The sequence below is a fragment of the Microcebus murinus genome, chromosome 30, assembly GCF_040939455.1.
Source record: "Microcebus murinus isolate Inina chromosome 30, M.murinus_Inina_mat1.0, whole genome shotgun sequence".
NCBI classification, from domain to species: Eukaryota; Metazoa; Chordata; class Mammalia; order Primates; family Cheirogaleidae; genus Microcebus; species Microcebus murinus.
In genome coordinates, this window is record NC_134133.1 from 58,648 (window position 1) to 83,050 (window position 24,403).

Genomic DNA, 24,403 nt, shown 5'->3' on the forward strand with positions numbered 1-24,403 from the left:
AGAAAAAAGAAATAAAAGAAACAGGTAAAAAAAAAAAACAAGTCAGTTCAGAAGTGGTGATGTAAAGAAGTGTTGCCTCCTGGGAGTAGGTGGGTCACCAGCAAGGTGTTGAAGGCAACCAGGTGAGAAAAGAACTGCTGGTGTGGGGCTCATAAATCCTTCAATACAATCAAGGTTGGGTAGGAATATGTATTCTCCTGATAGTCGAAGCTGGTTCTGGTGTTGGGAGCTTCGATTCTGGTTCTCATTCTACTGACCAGCTCAGCACACACTATGACCACATTCTGTAGGCATCTCCTTGTGTAGAAGCAGTTGAAAGTACTTTGGGGAAAACAGTTATATCTATTTCCCCCAACGTTAATTATAACCTTATAGTTCCTTTGTCTTTTTCAAAATGAGTTTTAAACCAGAACCATTTTTAATTATTAGAAACATTAAATGATTGCCAGTAAAAATCTTTATTAATAATAAAAGGGGAATTTCAACTATTAATCTTTCAAAGTACTATTCCGTGATCTTTTGCCAGGTGTGTAATTCATTTTTCTTCCTTATTTTGGGAAAAAGGTGTGGTCCACATGTGGCCCCCACTCAGAACTAACAGTAGGTTCCTTCAAAAACAATGGAAGACACTTTAACCCCCTCCAGATGCTCATTGGGTGGTGTCTGGAAACTGTTCAAGTAAAAAAAAAACCAAAAAAAAAAAAAAAAAGCCACAGGCTCCTAGGAGTTAATGATCCACTGTGCATGTGACTTCCCAGTTGTCTCTGACTTGTGGCAGTCATATCTGCATTGTGACACACCACAGACTGATACCCTAGGAACTATAAAAGAGCTGACATTTTCAGATGGCTGGCCTGCCTGAATAAACCAGACCCATCCGAAGTCATGTCTATGGGCACAGCAAGCTTATCTGCTTGCATTCTGCCATGCCTTTTTGAGCGGGTGAAAAACAATTGGAATTTCTGAAGAGAATTGGGTGTAATGTATGAAATGGGCCAGATCTACTCAGCTTCTCAATCCAAAATATTCCTAGGAGAATATTCCAAGACAAAAATCTTGATTTACCTTTCTTGGCTTTCTCAATATCCGAAACAGGGAGTTGGTTCCAGGGAAGAGATGAGGCATGGCTGGCCTGAGGGGTGGGTGGGAAACCCCAGGCCCTTCTACCTCAGCCTGGGGCACCACCTCTCCCTTCACCTGCCCCGCAGAGTCCTCAGACTTTTTCACCAGCTCAGATGCCACTCTCCTTGAAACTCCCCGCACATCAGAACTTTGCTTTGCTTTGTATTGGAATTCGTTGTGGGACGGCAGTCCCCGGTCTTAACTCCTTTCTGTATTTCTCTTTTCTGTACCACCCACAGCAAAGTCTTGAGGGGACGAGTGGACATGCAGCAGCTGTGTTCCGGCAAGTGGAACGGCTAGTGTTACAGCTCTTGCTACAGCGCTTGACCCGGGGAAGAACCGAGCGGCAAACGGAGAGTCGGAGAACAGTCTTTACTCCTCCAGAAGGCTCAGCCAACTTCTGACTTTTGACCCCCCACTTCCTTGTTCTCCTGTTTTTTATACCCTTGGTAGGACTCAAAAAGCGCCAATCAGCAACAGCAGGGTTCAGAAGTGTCCAGTCAAGACCATGCAGCCAGTGCGGCCTGAGGATGGGAGCAGGGTTAGGGTTAGGGCAGCCTGGGCACGAGGCCCGACCGTGGTGCGCCTGCCCGGCCTCTGGCAGCCCTGCAGCCGGCCACGGGATGCCCAGCGGCGGGGCGGCCGGTCCCTGTGCCCGAGCTTTTTCCCTGTCAGCTGCAGGGACGGAGCAGACAGGAGCAGCCACGGAAGAAACCCAGATTTTAGTGGAGCGCTGTGTGGAAGTCCTCCCAGGGAGGCTGTGGGATCAAAATTAAGAAAGATCGGTAGAAAAGAGAGTTACAGAATGAACCTGGTAAGTCTTGAGGGAAAAAAAAAAAGGTACAAGATATAATGGACAAGGCAGGACTCGGGGCTAAAAGGAAGTGAAATTTACAGACTCCAGTAAACCACATCCCTAAGAAGAGATCCAGCCAAGAAATGTTAGAAACGTGGTTGCAAATTGTCCAAGTGTGAACAAGCATATAAAGATAGGCATTCCAGGAAGGATGATACATTGTTTTCCTATTAAAAATGTAAAGAAGTACAATTTGAAAAGTAGGCACTGGAACCCTTGAGTTGTGATTAGGAGCGCACGCAAGAGCCTTGGCTTTAAAGGCCAGCCCGCCACGATGCTGTGCCCATGGGCAGATTACGAACCTCTCTGGCCTGTCTGCCACCTGCCAAGTGAGAGACTAGTAACAGCCACTGCACGGTGCTGCGAAAGTGGAGGAGCTGCCAGGATGGTGGTGCCTGGCACTTGGTGAGTACATTACATTGTAACAAAGGTAAAAGTCTAAAAAAGAGCAATTGAACCGTTCATGAGTTTTCTCTTCGAAACCCCTCCCTTTTTGGGAACTAAAACTTGAATTCCTTCCTGAGGCAGGTGATGAAAGGGGCAGAAAGCCGTTCTGTGCTATTTGTTGTCTACTATCTTAAACAGCAGGAGATGGCGCGACAGAACTGCCTGCACACACGGACTGTAGTCACCGGAACTGCCCGTTACAGTTAAGCAACAATAGTCCAAAGCCACGACATTTGATACCAGTCAGCCGCACAGACCCATGCCCAACCACCCAAAAACTCCTTTAAAAAGCCGTTTTTCTGCTTAAAGGCAGTATGGTGGTCTTTCAAACACTAGTCTGCTGCCCTCCTTGTTTGCCAGCAGATTTTATCCTTTTTCCTCAAACCACTTGTCCTCCTTCGTTCTCATGGATTCGGCCTTGGGGACAAGTACAGAGCTTTTGGTAACACTATTACATAAAATTTGAAAGATCTAGTTGGTTATTTATTTGGAACAAATAAGGAAATTTAAGAGATAACTCAATCAAATCCTCTGTGATTCCACATATGAGGAAACACTGTCCTTATATGAATTTTATTAGTCATTTTAAACTCATTTTATTGTCTACCAGTTTCTTTGAGTCATTCTTAAATAGCTTTCATATATTTAAATCTTATTTTCCAGTATGATTCTTAAATGTAGACATTTGTGTATTAACCTTTGTGCCCACAACAGTGTCATGATAGTTTTTAAAATATAGATTTTCAACTCTATCTCAATGTAGTAACCAGTGACACATTAACAATGACTAGTAGGTTTTTGGATTTTTTTCTTGAGACAAGGTCTTGCTCTTTCAACCAGGTGGAGTGCAGTGTGCAGCCACAGCTCACTGCAGTCTCGAACTCCTAAGCTCAAGCTGTCCTCCCACCTGAGCCTCCCAAGTAGCTTGGACTACAGGTGCACACCACCACGACAGGCTAATTTTTCTATCTTTTGTAAAGACACAGTCTTGCTATGTTGCCCAGGCTGATCTCAAACTTGTGGCCTCAAGCAATCTTCCTGCTTTGGCTTCCCAAAGTGCTGGGATTGCAGGTGTGATCCACCACACCTGGCCACTTTTTTCTCTTTTCTTTCTTGTTTTTTAATGCCACTTTGAAAGAGCCAGATGGTCCTGACAGAAGAGTGTGGATGAGCCCACTGGAGAAAGAGGCACATCAGCACCTTCACAGCACTGCCCAGGCCCTGGAGGGAGGCCTTGCAAGGCCCAGAGCCCAGAACTTGGACCCTGGCTGCTGGAAGACTTGGAGAAGCGTTGAAGAAGCCTTGTCCATGAGGTGACACTTATGCTTGCCTCTAGCCAAAGGTTAAGGGAACAGCCTGGGTGGGAGCAAAGCAGGGAAGAGCACAGCACTTCAACAAACATCTGTTTGTGAGCAGTTTCAGGTAATAACTGATTTTCTGCTGGGTGGGGGCAGGGCGGGGATGTGGGGGTGGGGGGGGAATGAGTAAAAGGAAAACCCAAGTCCTGATTCTGAAGCCGTGGACAGACTTGGCTTGTGTGGGACAGACACTGAGCTTTGGTGGAAGGCAAGAGTTTTCTTTTGGGCGTACATAATTGGAGGGAGGAGGCAGGAGGGAGGCTGGGGAGCGATTCCCGTCCTCCCTGCAGGGTGCCCTCCCTCACTGAGGGATCAAGGGTCCCTTGCAGAGACTCCAATGCCTGCAGGAAGGCAAGACTGGAGTTCCTTCAGCAGCAGGGTAGGGCCGACTGTCTGCTCACCTCTGACCAAGAGGTGGCAGGGGGACAGCCTGCATCCCCAAGGTTTGGCCTGCCAGGTTCCAGGAAGCCCCAAGGGTGGAGTGGACACACACAGCAGAAGCAGTTTGCACCACCTTGCCAAGCCAATACCTGTCTTAGAAGGTTGAGGAGACTGGCTGAGGGAAACCCTGCTCAGGGCTGCAGGGTGTGTAACCAGCAACGAAAACTAAGGGGAGAAGGAGGAGGCTGAGCCAGATGTTCCTGTTGTTCCTCCCAGCCTGGACTCACCAGTAAGATTTAGGGCCTTCAGAGTGAAAGTTCAGAGCATGTGACCAGTAGGGGTTCCAGATGAAAACAGGACACCCAGTTAAATACACAACAAATAATTGTTATTACATGGGACATATATATACTAAAAAAATTATTGTTTATCTGAAACTCAAATTGAACTGATCTTTGTTTTGCTAAATCTGGCAACTCTAGTGACAGGACAATATGCTAAGTTGGACCTCAACGTTATTAAAGATGACATTAAAGTAGTAGGGCCTTGTCAAGCCTCAGCAGAGGTGGCAACTTCCACAAACTGCCACATCCCCAGGCTCTAGAGCAGGGGTCCTCAAACTTTTTAAACAGGGGGCCAGTTCACTGTCCCTCAGACCGTTGGAGGGCCGGACTATAGTTTTAAAAAAACTATGAACAAGGCCAGGCACGGTGGCTCACGCCTGTAATCCTAGCACTCTGGGAGGCCGAGGTGGGTGGATTGCTCCAGGTCAGGAGTTCAAAACCAGCCTGAGCGAGACCCTGTCTCTACTATAAAAAAATAGAAAGAAATTAATTGGCCAACTAATATATATATAAAAATTAGCCTGGCATGGTGGCGCATGCCTGTATCCCAGCTACTCGGGAGGCTGAGGCAGGAGGATTGCTTGAGCCCAGAAGTTTGAGGTTGCTGTGAGCTAGGCTGACGCCATGGCACTCACTCTAGCCTGGGCAACAAAGTGAGACTCTGTCTCAAAAAAAAAAAAAAACAAAACAAAAAAACTATGAACAAATTCCTATGCACACTGCACATCTTATTTTGAAGTAAAAAAACAAACGGGCAAAAACACCCGCATGTGGCCCATGGGCCGCAGTTTGAGGACGCCTGCTCTGGAATTTAGTCACTAATTCCCAGTGACACTCTCCTCTCCAAACACTGAGTCTGTCTATCCTCTAGAAGCTGTGGGGCAAAATGAGAAAATAAATACCCTGCATATGCTGGTGTGATTTGCAAGCCAGAGCAGTAGCCAACAGCTCAGAGGTTTCAAACAGCCACAACTCACAGGTAGAAGAGGGCAGGCAGCAGTGGGGAGGATGGAGGAGGGCAAGGGATCAGAATGTGTTGCCTGCATTTTGTCTCATAAAACATTTGTGTGTCTGTGAGTGACTGTGTGTGCACTGGCCGATGGTATTTCTTGCTGTAGTCACTGCCTAGAACGTTTGAAAGCCACTGATAGGACAGTGAGACCTGCAGGGCATTATCTGTGAAAACTATGTTGGGTCAACAGCCAGGATGAGTAGTTTCACACTCACACGTGAGGGTAGGCTTTGCCTTTTTCTGGAAAAATCACCCTTCCGGAACCACCTCACCTTTTCATGGAGTCTGCAATCCCTGCAGACAGGTGGCAAAGCTTCACTTAATCCGGGTTCCCAGTTTTGTTTCATTTTGCTATAACCATCTCTAAAAGCATACGTTGGAATCTAATGTTGCATCCAATCTCAGGCAATAAGCATTTAAGGTATCTATGAATCAATATGGAATGATTCCTTGGAGATATATTATTAAGAGAAAAAACAAGACACAGAACAGAGTATACAGTGTGCTATAATTTGCATAAGAAAGGAAAAATTAAAATGTGTGGGTATACATATATATATTTGCTTATTTTTGCAAAAAGATACAGAACAGGAAAAACCAGAAACTAATGAAAATGGTTATCCTTATAGGCAGATTGTAACAGGATGCAGGAGATAGGCATGGAACTGAGACTTCTCTGATTAAACTTTTTATACAATGTTATCGTATTTCTTTATTTATTTACTATTTTAGCCTACATAACATAGCATATACAATGTTATCTTGAATCATGTATTTTATATATTCAGAAATAAAAGTAAATTATAAAGGAAAATGCCCTAAATTTGGATCTTAAAAGAAATAAATGACCTAACTCTGTCTAATACTGATTACTGAACCAAAAATGAATGAAGCCGGGCGCGGTGGCTCATGCCTGTAATCCTAGCTCTTGGGAGGCTGAGGCGGGCGGATTGCTCAAGGTCAGGAGTTCAAAACCAGCCTGAGCAAGAGCGAGACCCCGTCTCTACTATAAATACAAAGAAATTAATTGGCCAACTGATATATATATATAAAATTAGCCGGGCATGGTGGCGCATGCCTGTAGTCCCAGCTACTTGGGAGGCTGAGGCAGAAGGATGGCTCGAGCCCAGGAGTTTGAGGTTGCTGTGAGCTAGGCTGACGCCATGGCACTCACTCTAGCCTGGGCAACAAAGCGAGACTCTGTCTCAAAAAAAAAAAAAAAAAATGAATGAAAACGTTATTTTGGGTAACTTGGACACACTACTCTAACTATTCATACATTATTATTATTGGGAACCAGGGATTTTTTAGTATAAGAAAAAAATAAAATATAAAAAATAATTTAAAATAAATGCTGTTGTATTAAATTTCAATAACATGAATTCATGGTATCTCATTTTATATATTTTTTTCATTACATATGTATAAAATCTCCTAATATGTATGTGTGTATGTCTGTGTGGTATGTTTATGAAATATCCGGTTGTGTTCCTGAAAGAGCCTAGAAGCAGTGACACCCTAGTGGGAATGAGCATAACCAACCCTCCTTTCTCGTACCCCACTGCAAAAACTGACACAGGCAGGAACAGCGGATACTGAAACCATCACATGAAAAGTAACTGGGCAATAGGGCGTTCCTACAGGGGCAGAGTACAGCTCGCAGAGCATGGAGTAACTTCAAAGGGAAAGAAATACTCCTTTTTGTGCTGGGTCCAGTACATACCCACCCCACATCCACCTGGCTCTGCCAGCCCTCAGGGCTGACTTGCCCTCATCTTGGCTAAGGCAGCCCCAGCGATGGTCACGGAGCTCCAGTTTTCCCTTCGTCACCTTTTCTCCTGTGGTGACAGGCATCGCTGTCTTTGGCAAGGCTACCATTTGACCCGCCAGGGCGGAGCTGCAGCAACTCCCGTGCCAGGTCCAACATGGCAGGACCCATGGGTGCCCCAGCTTTCCCAGGGGCTGCCAAGAAGCGCCTCGTAACACAACCCTGAAGTGCAGGTGCACTGACACCCTGCGAGCTTTGTTCCGGAGAAGGACTCACCGAGATGCAGTGGTGCTACGCTCTGAAGATGTCTCACGTGGCCAGGCTACCAGCCACGCTATTCATGAAGCCATGGCCAGCTCAGCCATGGATCACCTTGTATTTCCCCCTCCCTTTCTGCCTCAATTATTTTTCCCCCTCTCTCTTTCTTAGGATCGCATCCCCCATAAAACATTAGCATGTAAACTTTGCCTCAATGTTTCCAGCAAAGGCACTTTCCTTGGAGATATGACAGTTACTTTCTCAACCAAGTCAACCCCCTAAGCATCACTAGTAGTGCAAAAACCCAACATATGAACCTCCTCATAGGGTTTTCTACAAAGTCTTCTTGCAAAAATAAAAAAAATGTTTAACCCAAATCTAATCAAGCCTCCAGGCCTAACTTTAACTTCCCCTTTAGAGGAAATACAGACTTAAAAGTTACAGGACACTATCAGGAAACAATCAGACAAACCAAGAATGTGTGATGTTCTCTAAGTCAGCGAGCCCAGACTTCAAGTCCATGTCATAAATTAAAACCAAACAGAAGTTAAGGTGGGGGAGTTTTTCCAGATTAACCTCCAGATGGAATCCACGGACCTTGACTAGACCACAGGCTTTCAAGAAGTGGTACTGCATAACAACCTGTAGGGTAAAATTTAAATATGACTTGGATATTATTAATAGCTGTGACTGTAGAATGATCGTTAAGTTTCATAGGTTGTGACAGTGGTATTGTTATTACATAGGAGATTACTTTATCCTTAGGAGATTCATGTTGAAGTATTTAGGGATCATGATGTCACACTGACAACTTATTTTCAAAAATGGAGTGTGCCCTATGTGTTTGTGGGGACAAAGAGAGAACGCCAATATGGTAAAACATTAACAACCACTGAATCTAGACAGAACGCATTTGTGGTTCTATTCTTTTGACATTTTTAAGTGTTTGGCAATTTTCATAATAAAAAGTAGGGAGATAAATACCAAGAAAGACTAGGTAAAATTTAGGATGTACATGCATCTGAAGAAATGTTTTAAACCACGTTTTATTTTCCTCAACCACTTTCAAGTATGCAGCCAATACTTTATCAGAGACTAATTCGTCTACCTAAATGCTGTGCTTCCAAAAGCTTTTTACCTCTTGCATGCCTCTAGCAGTCCCCAGGTAGAACTAATTTGATGCCATCTCTGCACACCCAAATTCTTGTTGGCCGGATAATCAGCAAGTAGTACGGAGAGCTGCTCCCTTTAAAACGCTGCGCTCTGCTCATCAACTGTGAGTGCCGGACACCAAGGACTGCAGAGAAAGTGTCCTCTAGAGGAAAGTCTTGACTGATCTAGTAGAAGCATCAGTTTTCTTTTCTTTTTGTCCTTTTTAAGACAAGGTCTCACTCTGTCGCCCTGGCTAGAATACAGTGACATCATCATAGCTCACTGCAATCTCAGACTCCTGGGCTCAATCAACGCTCCTGCCTTAGCTTCCTGAGTAGCTGGGAATACAGGTATGTACCACCAAAACAGGCTAAGTCTTCTGTTTTTGTAAAGATGGGGTCTTGCCCTTGCTCGGGCCAGTCTCGAAATCCTGACCTCAAGCAACCCTCTGGGCTTGGCCTCCCAGAGCGCTAGGATTACAGGTGTGATCCACTGCACCCCGCCATCAGTTATCTTTTCCATGCACTGCAAATATTGCATAGGATCCAAACGACGGGTATTCTCTACAGCTGTATTAGCTACAGATGGACACAGATGAACTAGTTAATATGGCAAAAAATGTACAGTTATTTCAGGGTTTTTGTTTTTGAGACAGAGTCTCAGTTTGTTGTCCAGGCTAGAGTGAGTGCCGTAGCATCAGCCTAGCTCACCAGCAACCTCAAACTCCTGGGCTCAAGCGATCCTCCTGCCTCAGCCTCCCAAATAGCTGGGACTACAGGCATGTGCCACCATGCCCGGCTAATTTTTTCTATATATATTAGTTGGCCAATTAATTTCTTTCTATTTATAGCAGAGACGGGGTCACGCTCTTGCTCAGGCTGGTTTTGAACTCCTGACCTTGAGCAATCTACCCACCTTAGCCTCCCAGAGTGCTAGGATGACAGGCATGAGCCACCGCGCCCGGCCTATTTCAGGCTTTTATTATTAGCACCACCTCGTGACTCACTGAGAAAACTCTTGCCCAATTTGTTTTGTTAATGTGAGTTTTGTTTTGACACACTTTCCATTATCATTCCTCCGACCCCAACCTGCCTTTCATCCCCAAGATGCCTCCAGAAAGGTGCTCCCAGCCTGCTCTTCCCATTCTGGCTTGCACCGGGTCAGCTGACCTCCAGTCCCTCCACCTGTGACAGAGTCCCAGGAGAACATGCCCCCCCCCCCGTGTCGTACTGATGCTAAGCTGCCGAGGCTCTGCTCCGGAGTCCCCCATAGGTCAGGCCCTCTCTGCTTCATCCAGAGAGGGCCCCTCCTGTGTGCACAGAATACTCGCAGTCCACAAGTGTCCACTCTTCCCTTCTTTGATAGAGCTAACTCCTCAGTTAAGGATGAGCCCATACAACCCCAAATCTTCAGTAGCCTATCAACAAAAGCTATTTATTTTTCATGCAGGCTGCAGAGACAGCTCTGCTTTAGGCTATGAACCGATTCAGGCCTGTGTCACTTGTCTCTCACCCTCGGGCCCGGTGGCTCTTTCCATGGAGGGCGGCAGCAGTGCCAGCGGGACGAGCAGGGATGCAAGGGCCTCGGAAGGCCTCGGCTCAGAACTGACCCACACTTCTGCCCACATTCCTCTAGTCAGAGGCTGACATCAGTTGTGAGAAGCTGGAAACAACCCAAACGCAAATACGTTCACGTTCATAGGCAGTGGGGCACTAGGACCTGAGTATACCTTCTGGGGAGGAACAACTGGACCCACGGCAGAGGCCAAGCCACAAAGCAGTACATGACTAGACCTGCTTTTTATGAAAGTGTAAACTGAGATCCGGGCCATGCTGCCTTGGAAAGAGTTCAGTGTTGTCATTCCAGAGCCACTGAGGATGGGTGGTGACAACAGGGGTGGGTGCAGACAACGGGCTACTCTTTCCAAAGGCCGTGAGTAGGGGCAACCACAGCATTCACTTGATCTCCTATAACACGTTTTATTCGAGGTGGTGTAAAAAGCTAAACCGTAATTATGAACATCGCATAACATTCCTGAGCTGTATAATGGGAATCTCCAGAAATGAGTCTGAACAGCTATAAAACTCAACGTTTTCTGTGAATACACCTATGGCCACCTGAAAGCCATAACCAGGTACAGACTTAGCCCTGCCACTTGCTGACCTGCTTCCCAAAGCACACGAAGCTCCTGCTAACTCGGGGTCATCCCGGCCCACTGACTAGATGAAGAGTTAATTTTATGAGCATGAGTCGGCTTGCAGAGCGAGCAGCGGAGGGCCACTCAGGGAGACGACCTGCGGCCATGCCTGAGGATGAGATGAGCCGTGCATCCAACCGCAGAGACCCTCTGTGGTCGTCCCTGTCATCTTCTATTTCCTGGCTTTTCCATACAATGGCTTGTTCATTGCCCATGACATCATGTACACTGTGTTGATCTAACTTCTATTTTGTGGGTTTATTTTGCATTAAGGTTTCGCTTACATGAGCAGAGTCATAAGCTTTGACGGTGAGCACCACCTGAAGTGTGTGGCACCTCACAGGCACTGGGAGGGAGCTGGTGACAGGTGTGGGCAGTAAGAGTAGGGTAAGCAGACAGGTAGGTAAAGAGCTGTTTTAAAGACTAATCATTGGGCCAGGTGCGGTGGCTCACGCCTGTAATCCTAGCCAAGGTGGGAGGACTGCTCAAGGTCAGGAGTTCGAAACCAGCCTGAGCAAGAGTGAGACCCCCCCCCCATTCTCTACTAAAAATAGAAAGAAATTAACTGGCCAACTAAAAATACATAGAAAAAATTAGCCAGGCATGGTGGCACCTGCCTGTAGTCCCAGCTACTCGGGAGGCTGAGGCAGGAGGATTGCTTGAGCCCAAGAGTCTGAGGTTGCTGTGAGCGAGGCTGATGCCATGGCACTCTAGCCTGGGCAACAGAGTGAGACTCTGTCTCAAAAAAAGAAGACTAATATTGTTGAGTTGGGATAACTATTAGCAGAGATGAACTTGGTCTATCTATTGGGATTGGGAGGCTTTTAGCATGAAGGTGTATTAGTTCAGTAATGCATAATATTTTCCCCATTGAAATTTGAATGAAGGGTAATGGAAAGTAATTCAAATGGTAAATATGTGAATAAATCTAAATAAACATTTGGCATAAAAACAATAGTAACGTATTTTAATATCTATGCACATTTATATATAATTAAAATCCACCAAAACAATAGCAGATAAGACGGAAGGTAAATAAAGCTGAAGTATTCCAAGAGCCTTGCATTGTCTAGGATGAAGACAAAAGTATCCATTAACATTGGGCTTTGATAAATCGAGAATGAATCTTTTAATTCCTAGGTGACTAAAAGAAGAGAAAAACCATGTAACTTCCCAAAAAAGGGAAAAATAGAATAGAATTGCCACAGAATTCTAGGAGAACCACTCTAATCTAACCTGAAAGAAGGCAAGAAAAGAGATAACAGAACTTAGATCAGGAGTAAATAGAAAGCAGTGAATAGACTTAGGCCCAACCTATCAGTAATTACACATTAAAAGGCTAAGTGATCCTGTTAATAAATTATCAGACTAGATTAAAACAACAGCAGCTATCTGCTGTTTTGAAGAGGCACATCTAAAACATAAGAATACAGAAAGGTTGACAGTAAAAGGATGGAAAGAGATATCCCATGTAACAGTAATCAAAAAGCAGCTTATGTTATTAATATCAGAAAAGAAGACTGTAAGTAAAAGGAATTACTAGAAATAAAGGGTTAATTCATAAAGTTTCCATTGAGCAGAAAAATGTCACAATTCTATTTGTGTGGCCTCAGATATATAAAGCAAAATTCACAGAACTATATTTATGTAGAAATGGATAACTCAACAATTATGCCATTAATTGATAGAACAAGTAGACAAAAATTCATTAAGAGCAGAGAAGATCTGAACAACTCATTACAAACTTGATCTAAAGGCTTTATCTAGCATCTGCAGAACACATGTTCTTTCTAAGTGTCTATGAACTTTCACTAAGGTCAAACATAATGCTGGACCATAAAGCAAATCTCAACACATTACAAATAGCAATCATATAAAGTATGTTTTCTGACCGCAATGCAGTAACAAAACTATAACTAGGAAATTTGCACATTTGGAAGTTAAAAAAATATAAATTAGCCCATGGGATCTGTTGTGATCTCCAAATTTTCATTCCCAACTTTGACTATTTGTACTTTGTTTTTCCTTGTCCAATCACATCAGAGGTTTATCAATTTTCAAAGCACCAACCTTGACTTTGTTAGTCTTCTTGTGTTGCTTCCTGTTTCATTAGTTTTTGCTCTCATCTTCATTATCTCCGTCAACTTTTAAAAAGATAGATTAGTCAATTTAACAATAATGTTTATACAAAGTTTTTATAAAATACAGGGTGTTTTTTTAATTAATCTTTAAAGCAACCATGTGAATAGGTATTTTTCCCTCATTTTACAGATGAGAAATTATAGACAGGAAACAAATTCATAATTATTACACTGAGTGGAATACTGCCCTAAGGTTTGCATCCAGAAACTTTGCCTGCCTCCTCTGGGGCTTTGCCCTGCCCACCCAAGGACCGCCTCTTAGCCTTTGAGATCTTCAGGGGACACTCACCAAAAACGGCCATGGTTAAGATGCTGGAAGTATGGCTCTCACCAACTCTTCCTGAAGTAAACTCCAGCACATCTGAATATTGCCAGGAAAACACAGGGGAAGCAAAATGCATACGGCATGAGTGGGTAGGCCACCCCGGCCAGAGAAGCCCATGTGCAGCAGCCCTCACCACACCCAAAATGCTTGGTCACTGGACCAAAGCTGGAGGCCCTCAAGCTGCTAACACTTTTCCAACCTGACAAAGACAGAGCATGTTTGCTTAGAAACAAGATACCACTGAGTAACCATATTGAAAGAATCACTTTCCTCATGTCTCACATCTCTTCCCAAGTTGTGTCTGCATGTGGGGTGGTCCTTGAAGGATTTTGACTTCCAGATAGGAGCTGTCTTCCATTGCTTGAGCATCTAGATGCCGAGTCCTTGGGCAGAGGCCACTTCCCTGCAGGACTTACTTGACACACCCTCATACACACTTCTCATTCCAAATTTTCCAGCCCTCATTACAAACAGGATAAGCTACTATTCTTATCCTGACAAAAGACAGGTGATGCCACAGAAGCATAAAAAGGGGTTAGGCTGGGCACGATGGCTCATGCCTGTGATCCCAGCACTTTGGGAAGCTGAGGCAAGATCACTTGAAGCCTGGAGTTTGAGACCAGCCTAGGCAACATAGCAAGACCCCATCTCAAAAGATAAATATTTTTAAAAAATAGCTAGGTGTGGTGGTGCATGCCTGTAGTCTCAGCTACTTGGGAGACAGGTGGGAGGATTGCTCAAGCCCAGGGGGTTACAGTGAGCTATGATTGCACCACTGCACGCCAACCTGGGTGACAGAATAAGACCTTGTCTCTCTCAAAAAAAAAAAATTTTTTTTTTAATGTTTAGTTACTTGTCTAAAGGTATCTGAGAATAAGTGAGAATGCTCACTTGAATCTGGGCTTCACGGCAGACAGAACATGCTCTTGGCCACTAGACTTTGCTGCCTCTCTACACAGGGTTCACACAAACTGCTCCTTGAGCATAACCAACATCATCCATGGCCTGAGAAGTGATGCCAGGTCTCAATGGGAACAGTTCCTCGGCGGGAAGAGGAAGCCAGTTAAAGTACTATCTTGTATTTCCTTCTCCATGTCTCCAGGCCAAGGCCCCTGGCTGAGGCTGGAGAAGCATGAAGAATCCTCCCAGCCTAGGGACTATCCTGGGGCAGCTGTCCCCAGTTCCTCTAGGTCCTCTTGATAAAGGAGACTTCATGTTCCCAATGTCTGTCTGCAGCTAACTGGGCCTCGGGTGTCATCCTACTGGTGATCCTCTCTTGTTTTTGAGCCCCATGAAGGTAATTTCCCTTGCATTGCATGGCTGACGTTCCATGCTATTCACCCCCAGGATCTCCATACATGAAACAGACACAATTATTTTTCGGGCTTTCACCTTCAGACAAATTCACTAATAGAGATGTACACTCGTGTGAAAGGCTTTTGCATACTCATTGTTTACTCAGGTTTTCCTTTGTGCTTTCTCTTCTCCTCCTGCTTATTTTTTCTTCTTGCATATCATTTTCTGGAAGGGGTTGGGGGTGGTCCTTAAACCACCTCTCGTCCCTAGGGTGGCACATGTGAGCCCATTGGATCTTTAGGGGCTAGAGACTGAGACACCCCATCATGTCTGGGATCAGCCCCAAGAGGCTCACGTCTGGCTGAAGGCAAACGTGAGGTCCTGGGACCATTTCCAGAGCCTCCGAATAGATGGAGGAGTGTGTCCTGGCATGCAGGGCACTCAGATCCCCATCCGAGCTGTGGCCATCCTCTCCATTGTTAATTAACCTGCATCTCCCATGAAAACAGATGGTGCGTTAGGTCCAGTGGGAGCTCAGGCAGGGGTGTGTGGGCACGTGGAAACCTCAGCAAACCTGTGATTATCTAAAACAGCCAGAACTGGTCTCATCTTTAGCAGATGGAAACCCCATCAGAGCCACAACTACTGGGAACAAGCGCTCCGCAGCCACCTCCTTCTTGCCCACCAGACATCAGCCCTGCCAGAGACCAGCCTCACTGGAGGAAGCCTGAGTGTTTTCAATGATGCCTTTGCTCAGGCCATCCTATTTCCCAATCCTCCCTCAGAAAACCTAATTCGATGTCCCACTCAGATGTCACCACTACCTCCCTTTTCCTGGTTGGTCATGGTCACTGTCCTCTGAGAACCTGCAGAGTCTACTGCAGGGCATCCATCAGGCTGGTTTTGCTTGTGGCCTTTCTCCCTCATTCCTCCTCATCTACCAGGGTCTACTTCTGTTGCCATTCTCTGTCACCCAGTGCCTGGGACAGTGGACTGTGCCCAGGAGATCCTCAATAAATCACTCCAAGCTTGTGGGTAGGGCCAGGCTTGCCAGGGCCACATGTAGGGAAGGACAGAGGGCAAGTGTGGTCATCATATTCCAGTGTGGAGCTGGGTCAGAGACGCTGTCTTCCTTAGCTCCCTACCACCTCTCCCCTTCCCCCCACCTATCAACACCTACTGGTGGGTGGAGTCCTGGCAGGGTACTGGAGGGAGCACACGGAGAAGCTAGGAGGTGGGGTCAGAGAGTGGCTTACTGGGAATTGAGATGAAAGAGAGGCTGCAGCTGTTGGTAATGACATGACATGGGGAAGGGACGCCTCAGGTGGGATGGAGCACGAGCTCATCGGAGGAGAGAAGCAGAGGTTAAAGACCTCAGAGGCCAGTGCATAGAAAGCATCACCCGCAAGTCATAGAAACTGCCCAGAATTAGGACAGGATTCTCTTTGGAGAAAGTGACAGTGAGACAGGAGCTACAGTCTTCAAGGAATGATGGAAGCCAGGCGCAGTGGCTCACGCCTGTAATCCTAGCTCTCTGGGAGACCGAGGCGGGCAGATCGTTTGAGTTCACGAGTTCGAAACCAACCCGAGTAAGAGCGAGACCCCGTCTCTACTATAAATAGAAAGAAATTAATTGGCCAACAAATATACATAGAAAAAATTAGCCGGGCATGGTGGCGCATGCCTGCAGTCCCAGCTACTCGGGAGGCTGAGGCAGGAGGATCGCTTGAGCCCAGGAGTCTGAGGTTGCTGTGAGCGAGGCTGACGCCACGGCACTCACTCTAGCCTGGGCAACAAAGTGAGACTCTGTCTCAAAAAAAAAAAAAAAAAAAAAAAAAAAGGAATGATGGAGAGCAACCCAGGATCTGCAGACAGCTACAGAAAGAAGGGCTGGCAGTTGTTTAATGTAAAGAGATTTCAAACTTTAGTGGAGAGAGGGGGCAGTTTAGGAAGACGGAGTGACAATGGTCCTCAAGCAGCAATAGGAGCATGCAGGTTGCCTATCCCACCTGGAAACATGGGATATGGCAGAAAAGCAGCCCCGCTTGAGAGAAGTGCAAGGGAAACAGCACCCCCAGAGGATTGCTAGTTTGCAGTAAGGCCAAGAGGTGAAGAGAACATAGGAAATCTTGCTAATGGTGGACTCTGAGCTCCAGGGGATACAGTGAAAGTCCTTGTGTTATGGAAGGGAAGGAAACACTCAGGTGAAAAAAATGTACAATGTTATGGGAGTGCAGTCCCTGTCTGGTGGCAATATAAGGTACACATATAAGGACAAAAGGCAGAATGGGCTTTGTAGCAATGGTCTCCCAGGTAGACGGTGGTAGTGAGGCAGGGACTCTGGTTGGGGAGGAAGGGCTGAGGATTTTGCCAAGAGCATGAAGCCTCTGGGGCTCTGCCTTCTATTCTGTGGACCGTGGGGAGGAGGCTAGGAGGTTACTCAATGCTCAGAAGAGTCTACTTTTATCCTTTGAGTTACCTAGTTAAGCACTTCATAGATAGTTAGCAATACTTCATGTTAAATTCTACCTAGATGGGAGGCGCAGTGGCTCATGCCTATAATCCTAGCACTCTGGGAGGCTGAGGCGGAAGGATCATTTGAGGTCAGAAGTTCGAGACCAGCTTTAGCAAGAGTGAGACCCCGGCTCTACAAAAATAGAAAAGGGGGCCAGGTGCAGTGGCTGGTTGGGTGCGGTGGCTCACGCCTGTAATCCTAGAACTCCGGGAGGCCGAGGCGGGAGGATCACTCAAGGTCAGGAATTCGAAACCAGCCTGAGCAAGAGCGAGACCTCATCTCTATCAAAAACAGAAAGAACTTAATTGGCCAAAATATATAGAAAAAGTTAGCCGGGCGTGGTGGCACGTACCTGTAGTCCCAGCTACTTGGGAGGCTGAGGCAGAAGGATCGCCTGAGCCCAGGAATTTGAAGTTGCTGTGAGCTAGGCTAATGCCACGGCACTCTAGCCCGGGCAACAGAGTGAGACTCTGTCTCAAAAAAAAAATAGAAAGGTTAGCTGGGCATGGAGGTATGATGCACAGGGCTATTACAAGACCCCAGGTAAGGGATGAACTGGGTTGTGGCAGGAGTGGAACTACTAAGAAACAGCTGAATAAGGAATATATTTTTGAGATAGAGCTCAGAGGACTAGTTAATGGGTTGGATTGATGGGATGGGACAGGGGAAGTAGAGTGAGAGAGAGAAATCATGTATGATTCTAGGTTTTGGTCAGAGCAAATAAAGACCGAGGAGGAGGAATGGCAATGGCTTGCACCATAGATTCACCTCACTGTGGCCTGAGAAACTCCATTTAGACTGCAAGAGTGAAAGAGAAAAGTCTTCCTTGCCAGCACTGATAATAAAAAAAAAAAAGAAAGAAAGAAAAGTGGCAAGACTCTAAAAGAAGGGGAAGCAGCAGGAATGTTACCTGGGGCCTCACTGATATCCTGCTTATCCACTGAATTATTGACTGACAGCTCAACACTGCCCTAAATGGACTTCTCCTTGGACAAGATGGCTAGAAAACATAAGGTTCATTTATTACTTCACTTCCCAAACATCTATGAGCACCTACTGTATATGCCACTGGGTATTGGGAATAAAAAGATAAATAAGATACAGCCCTTGGGGGAAGAAAAAAACTTACTGGTGGGAGCTTGGAAACAAAGTCAAAGAATTACTCCTAGCGAGAGGCATGGGAACTATCGAGCTAGAGAGCTAGGAATCCTACCTGGCTACAGATTGTTCTCTTGAACCCAGAGAGACCAGACTTAGAATTCAGCCTCTACTGGTATCCCCTGCCCCCACAGTATTCTTGGTTACTCAACTGTCAGAAGAGTCTACTTTTATCCTTTGAGTTACCTAGTTAATCACTTCATACAGAGTTAGCAATACTTCACGTTAAATTCTACCTGGATGCTGGGCACAGTGGCTCACACCTGTAATCCTAGCACTCTCTGAGGCTAAGGCCAAGATCATTTGAAGTCAGGAATTCGAGAACAGCCTGAGCAAGAATGAGACTCTGTCTCTACAAAACTTGCATGGCAGTGTGCACCTGCAGTCCCAGCTACTCGGGATGCTAAGGCAGAAGGATTGCTTAAGCCCAGGAGTTTGAGGTTGCTGTGAGCTAGGATGATGCCATGGCACTCTAGCCCAGGTGACACAGTGGCACTCTCTCTCTCAAAAAAAAAAAAAATTCTACCTGTGATGACACACACAGCCTGCCCACTCCCATTATAAGGATCACAACATTTGTTCCCTCAAAATCCACCCTGTGGGTCTCCTAGTGAAGCACCATCTAACTTCTGCTGAAACCAGCTGAGCTCCCAGCCCTGTGGGATGAGTCCCCTGCTGCCTTCTCTGGTTTGGATCTGGTATAACTTACCTCACAAAGACCTGACACAGGATTGGCTCTGTGTATCCCTCCACCTAAAGTAAGTCACAGTCTGTTTTCATTTAAGGAATGTCTTTATTGGAATTCCACCTTACTTCACACCACAACTATCTGGCCTTCATGGCAAAGAGAGTGAGCCCTGAACAAAGCATTCATAACATTTTACAACAGACAATTTACACATATACTGCAAGAAATCTTTACAATAACACATTCCAAAACAATCAAACATTTAACAAGATTATTAAGAAACATGAATTTCCTTCTCTCTTGAATTACTGGTAGCTACTTAGCTTTTTAGCTCCTACAATAAAATGCCCTCCTTCCCAACATTCCTATCATAGGAATCCCTGAATCAGTTGTCATATAAGGTGCAAGTTCACGCTGAAGATGTGTCCCACTGATTATGGATTGTGTCAAGATCCTCTCCAAGGTAGAACCCTTTATTGTAGCATAAATGTGTGAATACCACCTTTCAGGTTCTCACTCATCACACATCCATCATTCACTGAGGGGGCTGATTTGAAACTTTAAAAAACAGTTCCATCCACTCAACTAGTATATCACACTAGTACATTCCAATCAGTTTGCCTTTTCCATGAGTGACTCTCTCCTATCTCTGTTACATTTATAACAGTCTGCTTTCTGTTTTTCCTACAAGGAAATCCAGATTTTGTTTCAGAAATCATCACTGCCCCCCTCAAGCCGTTCAATTATATCAAGTTTATACTTCAAGATCACTATTATTAAATAAATTTATATTCCCTGAAGCCTATCTCTCCCTGAATTTGTCTGTTGTAGGCCCTTTTTAGATTTTTTTTCCACACTAACTAATGTATTATTGGGATTCAAAGGTGTACCTGAATTTCCTACATTTTTATTCACAAAATTCATCCAAATATGAACTTTCTGATCATGACTATGTGACTTCTAATTGAAGTCCTTTCCTCAATTGTGTTTTCTTTTATGTCCAGAAATGTCTGCTTATTTTGAAGATTTTTTTCATATTCCATCCCTTCGATAGGTTTTATCCCCAGTAGGGAGTATTTTATATTCTATAAGGGTTAAAGTACCTTGACACTGGAGCCTTCCTTGCTATGACTGAAAAATCACATAGAAAAGATTGCTCCTGATCCTTTACAGTGATTTACACTATGTAAAGTATAACCCACGAACAAGGACCTCAGACACTCTTACATTCGTAAGGTTTTTCTTCCACTTGCAATCCTTGAGACTCAGTAAACCCCACCTGCTACAGAGGCATCCTCCTCCTGGTCCCATCCAGAGCATTCCCTCCCTCCTCGTAGGTTCTCCTCTGGGATGTGCCACTATGACTTCCCACATTTGTCACATTTAGAAATTCCTCTCCAGTATGTGTTCTTTTATGCTTGGTGAGGTTTGATCTGATATTAAAAGCCTTACCACACTCATTACATCGGTATGGCTTCTTTCCAGTGTGGATCCTTTTATGTTGGTCAAGGACTGATCTATAATTGAAGGATTTCCCACACTCACAATTATAGGGCTGCTTCCCACGGTGGACACTTTTATGGTTGATAAGACTTGAATGTGAGATGTACGCCTTCCCACACAAATCGCATTGATAGGGTTTCTCACCTGTGTGGATCCTTTTATGCACGGTGAGGCCTGAGCTGTTCCTGAATGCCTTTCCACACCTATCACATACATAGGGTTTCTCCCCCGTGTGGATCCTCTTGTGTTGTGAAAGGAGAGAGCTGTAACTGAAAGACTTCCCACATTCGACACACTTGAAAGGTTTCTCCCCAAGATGGACTCTTTTATGGCTTATAAGAGTTCTGCTTGAGAAAAAAGCTTTTCCACATTCATTACATGTATAGGGTGTCTTGCCAGGGTGAGTACTTTTATGATTAATAAGGCTTGAGTGTGAGATGTAGGCTTTTCCACAAACATCACATTCATAGGGCTTCTCCCCAGTATGGATTCTTTTATGAACTTTAAGGCTTGAGTTGTTTCTGAAGACCTTCTCACACCTGTCACATTCATAGGGTTTCTCTCTAGTGTGGACTCTTTTGTGTTGAGAGAGGAGTGAGGTGTAATTAAAAGATTTCTCACACACATCACATTTGTAGGGCTTCTCCCCAAGATGAACTCTTTTGTGGTTTATAAGGGCTCGGTATGTGATGAAGGCTTTCTCACACTCATCACACTTAAAGGGTTTCTCCCCAGGGTGTACACTTTTATGATTTATAAGGCTTGAGAGTGAGATGTAGGCTTTCCCACATTCTTCACATTTGTAAGGTCTCTCCCCAGTGTGGATTCGTTTATGTACTTTAAGGCCAGAATTATTTCTGAAAGCTTTTCCACACTCATCACAGCCAAAGGGTTTTTCCCTTGTATGAATTCTTTTATGCTGTTCAAGAGCAGAGCTATAGTTGAAGGATTTTTCACAATAGCTACATTTATAGGGCTTCTCCCCAAGATGGATTCCTTTGTGATTTTTAAGGCTAGAGCGTGAGATATAGGCTTTCCCACACACATCACACTTATATGGTTTTTCCCCAGTATGGAGCCTCCTGTGGACTTTGAGGCCTGCATTGTTTCTGAAAGTTTTCCCACATACATCACATACATAAGGTCTCTCTCCAGTGTGAATCGTTTTATGTTGAAGAAGGAGTGAGTTATAACTAAAAGATTTTCCACACTCCTTACATTCATGGGCTTTCTTCCCAGGGTGAATACTTTTATGGACTGCAAGGCCTGAGCTATAGCTGAATGCTTTGCCACAGACATCACACTTGTAAGGTTTCTCTCCTGTGTGGATCCTTTTATGCACTATGAGGCCTGAGCTGTTCCTGAAAGCCTTGCCACACTCATCACATTCATAAGGTTTCTCTCCAGTGTGGATGACTTTATGCTGAATGAGAAGAGAGCTATAATTAAAAGATTTTTCACACTCATCACATTTATAGGGTTTATCTCCAAAGTGGATGCTTTTATGGTTGAGAAGTGTTCTGCAAGTAATGAAGGCCTTTCCACACTCATCACATTCATAGGGCTTCTCGCCAGTGTGGATCCTTTTGTGGACCCTGAGGCCAGAACTGTTACTGAAGGTTTTCCCACAAATGTCGCATTCGTAGGGTTTCTCCCCTGTGTGGATCCTTCTGTGGACTCTGAGACCAGAGCTGTTCCTAAAGGCCTTCCCACACTCGCCACATTCGTAGGGCTTCTCTCCAGTGTGGATCCTTTTGTGCTGGTCCAGGACAGAGCTATAATTGAAGGATTTTCCACATTCATCACACTTACAGTTCTTCTCCCCAGAATGGGTGCTTTTGTGGTTTATAAGGCTGGAGTATGACATGTAGGCTTTTCCACATTCCTCACATTTGTACGGCTTCTCTCCAGTATGGATCCGCTTGTGGACCCGCAGGCTCGAGCTGCTCCGGAAAGTCCCTCCACAGTCACTACACTCGTAGCGTTTTTCCCCTGTGTGCATAATTTTATGTTGAACTAGACGGGAATTATATTTGAAGGATTTCCCACACTCATCACATTTATGTGATTTCTTAACAGCACTGGTTTTCTGCTGTAGACTGGGGTGAGAGCTTCCATTAATGTTCTCCACACACTTGCCTTGTTCACTGCTTTTCTGCTCTGCAGGGACAGTCTGGTATGGGATGTGTTTTGGGCTCAGTTGTGAGCTATTTTCAGATGTCTTGTCCCCCTGTTCCGTCTTTAAGTTTGCCATGTTCTTGGCCTTGCCAACTATCTCCCTTATGCCACTGTTGTCTTCCTTCATCCTTTTTCCTGCCGGCTTTTCCCATTGACTCTCTATTTTGCTATCCCAATCACATGTTTCACCAACCTTAGATTCCTGCACAGGATCCTTGTGAAGACTTTCCGTTTTTGGCCACTTACATTCTGCATTTCCCACATTTTCAGACTTTTCAGTTGGTTCCTCATCCTCAGTGCCCATCTTCAAATGTGACACTAAACCAAGAAAATAAAAAGGATACCTGTTTACTTTGTTTAGAAAAAAACGAAGAATCACATCAAAATTCACTCATTAATTTGACAGGTATTTACTGACAGCATGCTATCAGAGAGGTATCATTTTTAAGTACTGGGGACACAAAAGTGGACATAACAAAATATCTGCCCCTGTGGGGCTAACATTAAACTGCTAGAGTCCTGTATTTTCAATGGAACAAAGAGCTTTTCTATTCTTGCATAACAGCTCAGCATTAGAGAAAGGTGAAATGACACACAGAACCAGAGGCAACAGTGACTGGTATTTGAACAATGTCACTTAGTCATGGAAAAACAGAGGACAGAAGAAATCTCTGAAGAGTAGGAAACAGAAAAATTAGTAAGACAAATGTTAGGTGTAACTTTTTTTTGATTATGAGAAGTTAGACATAATCAACAGAGAACAGGCAAAACTAAACAAAAGGAGAAATCAGTACCTGGGTAAAGGTATCAGGGAGACAGTTATGAAATTATGAGGACAGTAATTTCAGAGATGAGAAACAAAGCAACCTGCAGCTGCCTGGAGTCGATCTGGCTTCCTGGACTTTCCCTCCCAGGAAAACATCAACTCTGGAAAGTGGGTGGCCAGGGAAGAACTCTATACAGAAGAACATGCTCTGGCCTGCTGTGAAGAGGCTTTCATTCCTAGTTATGAACTGGCTACCATAGTCAGTGCATATAAATGGTGAGAAGCAAAACCTCAAACCATCAAGCAAAGGAAGTGACTGCCTATGTCCAAATACCTAGCTGGATGACCCTGAGAAAATTACTTAGCCTCTTTGTGTAGCAGTTTCATCGTCTGTAAAATGAAGGCAATAGGGTCTTTGCGAATATGAAATGAGACAGAACACGTAAAGCATTGAGAACAATACTTGTCACTTGATGAGTGCTATATGTTGTTATTATTTATTATTCATTATAGTATTATAACTAAGAATATGCAGTCAGGTTACTGGATCAGGGTCGGAACCTGGAGATAAAGCACATGACTCAGGAAAGTTTGCACACTCCTTCTCAAAGAAGATTCTAGGCCTGAGCAGGGACCCTTTGTTCCCTTGAAGGCAATCTACCCATGACTGGCACCCCATCAGCATCCACTTACTGATAGACTAAGTCCTGATAACACACACAACAGTTCCAGGCTAGTTATTCTTCAGCCTCAGACAATAGACATTCATGATCAGACTTTGTTAAAATTTGGATCTCCCCCTCGTACCCCAGGTATCAGACTCTCCTAGGTCAGTACATGGCAATTCTGTCAATCCTACTCAGAAATTCTATTTGTGAACATGCCAGGAGGTGGCAGGGGCAACACAAGTAAGATACAGACTTTGGAGTGGACTTGTA

General features: G+C 44.8%; 1 protein-coding gene across 5 annotated transcripts in view; it reads right to left on the reverse strand.

The window, feature by feature from the left end:
* Nucleotides 1–446: 446 nt before the first annotated feature.
* The window catches only part of ZFP62 (ZFP62 zinc finger protein), a 33,529-nt gene continuing 9,572 nt past the window's right edge, over nt 447–24,403 (reverse strand). Inside the window, exons 2-5 of one of the 5 annotated variants that reach the window (XM_075998796.1) lie at nt 20,666–23,017; nt 13,326–13,397; nt 12,966–13,039; nt 447–1,880 (exon numbers count right to left, since the gene is read on the reverse strand). In XM_075998796.1, coding sequence (XP_075854911.1) covers nt 13,005–13,039; nt 13,326–13,397; nt 20,666–23,003 — 2,445 coding nt within the window. In that variant the 5' untranslated portion in view covers nt 23,004–23,017 and the 3' untranslated portion in view covers nt 447–1,880; nt 12,966–13,004. The other 4 variants (XM_075998795.1, XM_075998794.1, XM_075998793.1 and 1 more) reach the window with 4 other exon arrangements.